Source organism: Atractosteus spatula, chromosome 13 (assembly GCF_055471065.1).
Source record: "Atractosteus spatula isolate fAtrSpa1 chromosome 13, fAtrSpa1.hap1, whole genome shotgun sequence".
NCBI lineage: Eukaryota > Metazoa > Chordata > Actinopteri > Semionotiformes > Lepisosteidae > Atractosteus > Atractosteus spatula.
This window is the reverse complement of record NC_142718.1, coordinates 34,913,489-34,922,959: the sequence shown is the minus strand read 5'-3', so window position 1 is coordinate 34,922,959 and position 9,471 is coordinate 34,913,489. Positions and strand designations below refer to the sequence as shown.

At 40.6% G+C, this 9,471-nt stretch overlaps 1 protein-coding gene across 1 annotated transcript in view; it reads right to left on the bottom strand.

The window, feature by feature from the left end:
* Positions 1–248: 248 nt before the first annotated feature.
* The window catches only part of cps1 (carbamoyl-phosphate synthase 1, mitochondrial), a 62,071-nt gene continuing 52,848 nt past the window's right edge, over positions 249–9,471 (bottom strand). The window contains exons 35-38 of the mRNA XM_088930056.1: positions 6,172–6,231; positions 4,871–4,989; positions 1,193–1,322; positions 249–677 (exon numbers count right to left, since the gene is read on the bottom strand). Of these exons, the coding sequence (XP_088786182.1) occupies positions 549–677; positions 1,193–1,322; positions 4,871–4,989; positions 6,172–6,231 (438 nt within the window). The 3' untranslated portion in view covers positions 249–548. The remainder of the gene's footprint in view (positions 678–1,192; positions 1,323–4,870; positions 4,990–6,171; positions 6,232–9,471) is intronic.

Sequence of the window (9,471 nt, the reverse complement as noted above, 5' to 3'; positions counted from 1 at the left end):
TTAAAGATTAGGTTTTGCATATTTTGATCTTTAAAGCTCACAACAAATCTTTATTGTGTAGCTTTAAATACAAATAAACAGAGTGAAAGCCAAAGGAGGTACAGCCATTGCTTTTACTGTCAAGGACAAAAGCACAGATTAATTTCAATGAGCTCTGCTCTTATATTCACAAACTCATTCAACACATTCTGCTGCCACACGCTCATTCTTACATCCAAAATACTAAAATACAAAAACATAAAAGTACAGAAACCATTTTATTAATTTTCAACCACATTTATAACTAGAAAGGAACTACTGTAAACCTGTGTTAAATATTGTAATAAACACAACAAAGTAAACAGATTTTTTAACATTTACAAGAACTGAAAACCTAAAAAAAACACTGGAAAGAAATATACTGTAAGGACCTCCCAAGTTTTCCTCAATATTAAGAGCTACGGGAGGCATATACTGTATACCAGTCACATTGTACAGAATATATGACTAATAAGCATCTATTAAGGCAGTTTTGTCAATTCATAGGGCTTTCTACCACTGGAGTGGAACTATATAGACAGGTTCCCTGTAGCTGAAGGAGGAGTCTGCTTACTGACATCATGCTGGCGATAGTGAAAAAGGCTGGTGGCATCCAGCTCACTGCAGTGCTTGATTGCTTCAGCAAACAGCTTCACAACCTGGAGAGCAGGAGAGGAGAAAGTGAGCCAACCTCATCGCTCCATGGGTTTGACGCCCAGGATGGAGGGAAGAGTTTAAAAGTTAGAAAAGGTGTGGCTGTTTGGAAATCTGGAAATAGTCCTTCCATTTTCTCTGTTGATGCACCACATTCAATGTAAAAGATGTCAAATTTAAACACAACATGAACTGCATTTCCTACAACCCAGAGGTGCTAGTTTACTGGAGAGCCTTCTAGAATGGGTCAGAACGGGTCACAGCTAAAAAAAAAATTCAGCATCACCTGTGTGAGAAATAAAAAAGTCCAGAAAGAGGAAAGACCAACCTACACCCCACCCATACTTTGTTACTTTTTGCCTTAATGCAATCATGGTGCGTTGGCGTTTAAGAAATGATCCTAAAGTCTCTTTACATAATATGAGAAAATAAAAGTTCTTAAAATCCAGAGCTGCTGGGCAAGCATGTTATACTGGCTGGTAACTGCAGGTCAGTAAGACCTGTGCTAAGACTTTCTCACCTGGAAGTTGGTGATGAGGGGCACTCCGTAGTCAACAGCCATCCTGCGGATCAGGAAGTTGTCCTTGATGAATCTGGTGCTGCTGTTGGGAAGGTTCACTACCAGATCAATCTCCCCTTCACTGATAAGCCTGAGAGAGAAGAAGTCGGAAAAAAAAAACATGGAAAGATCAAACACGCTGATGCCTGAAATCTGTGTTGCGAAGGACAGTCTGTGTGACAGACACAGTGGACCCTGGATCTATGTTTTGCTGAACACTGAATACTGTATATATTGTTTGGATAAAGCAATTGTTTATACAGTTTTCTCCAGCAATAAAAAGACTGGATCTAAACCTGTATTTTGAAGTTCAGTATTTTGACCCATAAAAACACACTGCAACAAATTATTTTGAACTGACTTCTCACTGAGTGTGTGTGGAGTAAATTCTCCTTCATGAAAAACACAGCCTCATTGATATGACCCTTTAAGTCAGTATGGACCACTGAAGCAAATTGCCAGTTTTGAGGTACTGCCATTGTTTTCCCTGCTGAAAGCCTCCCCAAAGCACAGCACTGAAAGCCCTGCCCTCCAGAATGGGCCTTATTCAACAAATAGCCCCACATTTCTGCTCCACCGTGTTTTTCTGCAACAGAAACTTAAATGGCCCTTCATTATGAACACTGAACACCTCCAGTCTCATCAAGAAGGCACAACAGCGGCTGTACTTCCTGAGAAGGCTGAAGAAAATACACCTACACCCACTGATCCTCACCAACTTCTACAGATGTACGGTGGAGAGCATACTGACCAGCTGCATCACAGTCTGGTACGGCAACTGCACCGCATCTGACTGTAAGGCACTACAGCGGGTGGTCAAAACTGCCCAACACATCATCGGCAGTGCCTTACCATCCATCCAGGAAATATACAACACCAGGAGTCTGAAAAAAGCCACCAAAATTATGTCTGACCCCACTCACCCCAGTCATAACTTGTTTGTTCCCCTACCATCTGGCAGAAGGTTCTGGTCACTCCAGTCGCACACAACTAGACTCCAAAATAGCTTCTTCCCCAGAGCTGTCAAGTTGGTGACGCCCCCACTCCCTTCCACCTTATTATGATCTCTCCTAACATCCTCCTGTACCCACAACGACTGTACTCCTACACCACCACACACACATGTAAGCCAAAATTGTACTGTCCCCTCGATAGCCCAGTAAAATTGTAACAGGCATAATAATATTTAATATTTATTAATTAACCATACTACTTTTAACCATACTATCTTTTTTTTGCACTGTTCCAAGAATTACCTTGCACTGTTTTTGTCCTGTTAAATTTTCTCTGTTTGCGGAATTTTGCACAGTTTTGATTACTTGATTACATGTTATTTATGTTATTACATGTTACTGTTATTGCTATTCTGTAACTGTCTATTGTCTTATCTTCTGTCCTTTTTATATACTGCACCTGAGTGACTAATGAGAAACACTTTTCATTATACTATGCACCTGTGTAAGTTTAATGACAATAAAGTTGAATTGAATTGAATTATGGCAGCAGTCCTCCCCTCTGATAGTGTGATAATTGGCAAGGTGTTCCCAGGTTGGCACATCTCAGCTGGGCCGAGTCGCACTCTACCCTCGTTAGAAGACTTTCTGTTCCAGCCGTTCCACTAGTACACAACACATCCACACTTATTGCCTGCCAGGACCAGCAGCCTTGTATGATGCCACTACTCAAGTGGGCACTTTGCCCAAGTGCCTGCTGGCAAAGTAGACCTGGCTAACTTCATTAGTCACGTTTTAACCACACATCTACTAAAGGCATTCATTTGTTCATTCATTTGTTTGCCACAGGGGAATCCTGGGGAAGAGGAGCTCTTATCCAAGTAAGGGAACTAGGCCAGGTGTTATCATCCCATACCTGTCATAATGGAAATCCAAGGTAAAGACTGCATGTACTATAAGATCTTCTTGCACACTAAGGTGGGATATGGGAAATTTTCAAACTCTGATTTTTTTTCATTCATGTTTATGATTTTAGTTATCCAATAATTAATGATTGAAGGCAGATTTATGACAAGCGTATCAAGCCAATCTTGTTTTCTATAATTCTGTCCCCAGCAGACTGCCAGCTCTCAAGGTCTCATCTACTCTGCTCTGCTCTGTCTCTACAGGTTGTACATGTATCCCTCCTCCATGTCTTACAGGGATCACATGAGGAATCTTCTATAAACAACAGACACAAGTTCCCGAGCTTGCAGAAACCTTGTAGCAGTTATCTCATGCTGCAAAAAACATCAGGAGAATACAGCTGCAGATCAAGATCATCACGAGTGCTCTCAGTAATAAAAGTAAGGACTATCAGGTTCTAACTACCATCTACAAGACACTAAAATACTTTTCCCAAAAGGTGTGAGCGTAGAATGGGAACATATCACAGCTGCATGAAAACAGCCAAGAGGCTTTTGTATGAGTCCTGAACATTGTGCATTATAAGAACTTACATATATGACAAATGACAGAAGGTCATTCTGAATATCTGGGCTGTTTAGCTTTTAGTAGTGAAGTGAGTGGAGAACGTCATCCAGCCACTTCTTGAAGGAAGCCATGAAATTTTCTATAATGTGACTGGATAGTCATACACAAACATCTGAATAGGTGCATTGTAGAATTGTAGTGCATGGTACTACACATGCATGCTACACTCTGCATTAAATGACATCTACTAGGTGTTTGCTCAGCCTTGATGGTTCTAGTAGTTATCTTTTGTTTTAATTAGTGTATTTATGGTGCAGCCAAGAGACATCCCCTGCTGTGATGGAATTAGCACTGGACTAGAAGAGATGTCTCAGATCATTACACCTGTGTTCCTCTTTGAAGTAAGCAACACAGGTTACTGAACCATGTGTAGCAGATTGTATGAAAAGCAATGAGACCACCACTTCAAGAGGGCTGCTACACACTTTTACAAATTGCAGCACTGATATAGAACTTGTGAGGCTGAGGTTGTGATATTCCATTTCATAATGAATGCTCTTCACTTTTAGAGCAAGGTCTTCTCTTAACAAACTATCACCGATTCCAGATGCTTGGCCCCTATTAAACCTGCTTTGATTGTAACGAGCACTTAATTCTAACAAAAAAAAACACTCCGCCACTGAATGAAACACTTCTAATGAGAGGGCAGTGTAATCTGCAGAGATAATGATTGGGGGATCAGTAGACTGAGAATACAATGGTGTTTTTTACATGTATTAATTCCCATCAGTCTCGTCAACACTAATCTACCTCTTCACAACTTCTGAATACGGCAGTTTTATGAAATACAGTACATCAAGTTAAACCCTCCGAGGAAACGATGCAGTTTTTCAGGAGGGAAGCGGTGCAGATTTTTTTACACTGGTAATTCTCCCATCTGCTAAAAATTAAAGGATCACACAATTCATTTCTGTTCATTTTTCCAGCTGATTCGCTTTAAAGCTTAGCAGTCAGTGGAACCTGCAGGTTCGCATACTCCAACGAATAACCGAAGATACAAAATGCCAGAAAAATCATCACGTACAGAACACAGGTCAACAAAGGCAGAAGAGAAGCAATGCATCCTGGTTCAAAAACATTAGTGAGATGCTTTCATTATTCCCCACGCACTGTAAGCCTTCATATCTGTATCCAGGAATTTGAGCAGTCCTACCTGTTAATGCTGGGCAGGGCAGGGTTCATGTCATCACTTGTCTCACATGGCCAAGCCACCGGAGTGGAGGGAACATCATTAGCATTGAGCCAGGCTGAAGTGCCCTCAGTAGCATAGAGCTGGGAACACAGAGCCTGAAAGTTATTAGTATGTTTTTTGGATTTTATATAAACTTACAGTATCTGTACCCTGAGTGGTACAGATGTACAAATGATGACACAGCTATTCTAAGTTTTCCCCAATATATATATATACAATATATGTATGTAATCAGACCATTAACTGTACTTCATATACAGTACCTATGTGTCACAAGCCAATAAAGAAAAAATCTCCTATACTGAGATACAAATTTTATTAGGAAAATATTGAAAGCATGTAGAAGAATACAGTAAGATCATCATACAATGCAAAGGAATCACAACACTCAAGAATTAAGTGTGTTGAAAAAGGTTTTGAGTGTTTCAGTCATAATGCAAGGAGGATGGGGCCCCATGCAGAGTTAGGAGTGACCAAGGGACAACTGCAAAGGTGGAGATGGGATGCAAAAAGACGAATGCACAAGAGTAAAGGGTAAAGTATTGTATTTAGTTTGTTTGTTTAATTTAGGAAACAATATCAGATGATTATGGTTTGAGACAGCTGATGCCCTCTGAACTTGTCATCCCCCCTCAAGTTTCATTGTAAATTCCATTTGTTCAGAAAAAGAAGAATGATGTGGTGACAATCTACACACAAAGTCTGATGGGATGATGTATGATGTATGAACAGTATACAGGAAGTTAACACTTCCCAAAAGGGAAAGTTCAAGTCCTAAACTCCCAGCAAGTGGCAGGGTTGCGCATTGCTGAAAGCAATGCAAAACTCACATCAGACCTGTAAACTGGTCCTTTCAATACCTCATGTTGAAGAAAACAAAACCTTTCAAATGATCCACTGTCATTAGATTTGTTCAAAAGATTAGTTCTGTCCCTCGGTACGTTTTCCTAGTGTTCGCTGGTACTGGAATCTACAGTATACACTTAAAATAGCATGTTTTGTTGCAGTTTTTGTAAGTTTTACAGAATATACAGTATGCACCTAATCCTTCTTGTCCTGTCATAAGTGTAATGTATTTATCGTTTGAAAAGAATTAAGTATGTTATGAAGAGACATGCGATGGAGTGGCATCTCGTCCAGGGTGCATCCCACCTTGCGCCTGTTGCTTGCCACATTAGTCTCCAGTGTCCCCTGTGACCCCGTATTGGATAAAGTGGTTTAGAAAATGGATCCGTTTTCATCCATCCAAGGAGCAAACTGACCTTAAACCCTTCTTCATTGAGCTGATATGCTGTGGCTAAGAACTTTGGTCGGAATGAATGCTGGAAAAAAACCAAAACATTTAAAGTGAGATTAAAATAGAAGGATACATACCGTATAATTAAGTTCAATACTGTGACACTTTGTAGGAAACCACACAAGTGTTTAACAGGACTCTATTGTTAATAAAATGAAAAAAGAAAATAAACTGAAATAAATAAAATAAAATAAACTGCCACACAATTTCCAACATCTAGTTCTTAGTGGTAGCTTCTCAAGATTTCAAAAAATGGACTCAAAATCCAATCCTGGCTAAAAGGATCCATCCAGAATTGGGCCTGGAACTTGTGATTAAATTAGAATTTCAATTAGAAGTTCATTCCAACTGTAATTTGGAAGTTGGCTTGCTAATCATATCATTTGGTTATCATCTCATTGAGACAGCCACTAAGAAAACACTCTTTTTCATCTTTCAAAAGTTCTAAATTCTTTTGTCTTTGCTTTATCTATGCCTACTAGTTTACAGAGGTTCAAGATTTACATTTTGCAATCTGAATATACAACGACGAACGTGTTGTCATTTTGAAAATGTGAGGCCGCACAGGCGGTACTTGTTACCCGTAAGGCTCTTTACTGAAGATCCTTTGTTAAATATGCACAGTTGCTGGCAGTGCTGTGGCTCAAGAAATGACACGCCACGTGCATTTGAGTCACAAAGAAAAAGAAAAAAATAACAATAAAAAGGTACAGAACTGGTAGGCACCTGAAGCCGTGATTGGACAGAGGTGGTTCTGCAAGGTTGGGTTCACTCATCCCTGTAGTAAATGCATTAAAACTCCCCCTTGGGTATTTGGCCCAGGCTGCGGCCGACGCACACACAACCTCTGCCCTTTCACTTCAGCCTTGCCGTCACAAACCAATAATTTATACATGAGGCTCCGAGGCGAGTTCAACAACAGCCTCTTGCTGTTTTTCAAACTGGAGCCCCAGCGCTGACAGACACCCAGGGAACTAATGGGAGAGTCAGACCGCTGTGTGGCGTGCAGCAATCGCAACAGTCTATTTATCAAAAAGGTAATGAACTACACTGCTCCCACTCTTGCTACCACTACCAGAGCGGTGTACGCCACTGTCGATGAATCAGCCTTCACTTTCCGTCTCGTTCTTCTGAAACGCAGCCAGCTCAACTGTATTTCTGAGAGATTTCTTTGAGATAAAACCATCAGCAATCGTTCTTTCCAGCTCGGCTCGTCCCTAGAGTATCCCAATATCACGGATGTGTCAAAAGATCTAGCAGATTATAAATAGATTAAATGTATTAAAAAAAATATTAGAGCTATTTAATGAGATTTCAAACTTCACAGCCATCAAAAAAAAAAATCAGAGCAAACTCATTTAGACATTGAACTGTACAGAAATATCTGGCATTCCCGAGCACATTGTAATCTCCTATTACTGTAATTACTATACATAAATTACTTTCTTTAGAACCAGTAGCATGAAGCCAACACTCACATTCATAGTGTCAAACACTTATTTCCACTCTTTACTTTTAAAGCACCACTAAAGTAGAATGAGGCTGTAACATACCACACTACACATAGCAGTATTGTACAATAAACTCCTATTTAAAGACAGTGACTGCTGATAAAAACTGGATGTGTTGCATTATTATATACTTGATTATGTTATTACATTGTTATTACTGTAGGTCCAGAGAAGCTTCAGTCAATAAAGGTATGGAACCAACTTTGTCAAGGTATGGAACTTCAATCATTGTCCAAGACAGCTAATTAAGAATGAGCAATTTCATACACTTCCAAGTGTTTCCCTTGCTTTGTAGAGCACACTGAGCCCAACAGTATACATATTGCTGGAGCAAGTACAGGTGACAGTGAAGTAAAAACACATCCACACTGTTTTTAACACAGTGCAATGTAGAAAAGAAACATCCAAAATGCATCAAGTAGGGAGCTGCGTCAGCATGCGTAGGCTTCAAGGGAACAAGTCAAAGGTTTATTCCATGCTGAAAAGAGAAGAAAGGAAACACAACACAACAGGTGGTGCCCGAAGAAGGCTCCACACCTGAAACGTTGTGTTTCCTTTCTTCTCTTTTCAGCCTGGAATAAACCTTTACTTGTTCCATTGCATCTAAAATACATTTCAACTTTATCTGCACACTTGACCCCCAGGCTGCACCACATATAAAACCTGTAATCAACAACAAAACAGAGGAGGCCATTCTGCCCATCTAGCCTATTGGGTAAGAATTAATTTGCCCAGGACCTCATCCAGCTGTCTCTCGAAAGAAACTAGGGTATCGGCTTCAACCACATGGCTGGGTAGCGCGTTCCATTCTTCTACCACGCTTTGTTCAAAAAAAGTGACTCCCATTCTCAGTTTTAAACAGACTCCCCCATAGTTTCCGAACAGTAAATACACTTTTCACATGAAAGACATAATATCAAACAAAAGATACAAAATAACTAAGGCATATAATAATAATAATAATAATAATGATAGATAGCTACAAGCACTATTAAATCACAAGGTGTAGAAGCAATCCATTAGACCTGTACAGAAAATATACTGCATGAAAGCAAAAAGAATTGACTTGTATATTTAAAATATTGTAATGAAATTTTAACTGCAGAGGTTAAACTTCTGCCTAGGCGGTTTGAGATTGGAGGATTGGAGGTTGCTGGATTTGAGAGCACTCGAGCTGGCCTGAGCTTCCTGGGCCAGCTGTGCAGAGGGACTCCCGGGGCTCACAGTGCCTGTGAGCTTGTTGTCAGTGACAGCTGCCTCCCAGCCCTGATTCTAGCTTCTGCCATTTCCAGGCAGGGAAGAAAGCAAATGGTAAATAACCAAGCAGCAGAGGTTTTGGGCTCGTAACTAGAAGGTCTGGAAGGTTGTGGGTTCGAACCCAGGTGAGACCCTGCCGTTGGACTCTTGAGGCAATCGCTCATGAGGTGAGTGAACAGCTGTCTGCAAATGTAAGTCACTTTGGATAAAAACATCAGTCAGATCTTAAATAAAATTGTGGCGGGGGGACACATCTTTTTTAAATTAACATTTTGACAAATTTACCAGCACGGATGCAGTGAGACATCATGGCTGTAAATGGACCGGCACAGGGGTCGCTGTAAGGCTCAGGCTGTCTGGTTGTTCCCAGAGTCACAGGTGTGCAACTGCGCCTCCTCTTTCCCTGCATTAGCTTCTTCCTGCGCGGGGCTTCAAAAGCGCCTCTGCAGCAGCAGCGGTTATGAAGCTGTTGCTGCCATTACTTTCCCGAGCAGAAA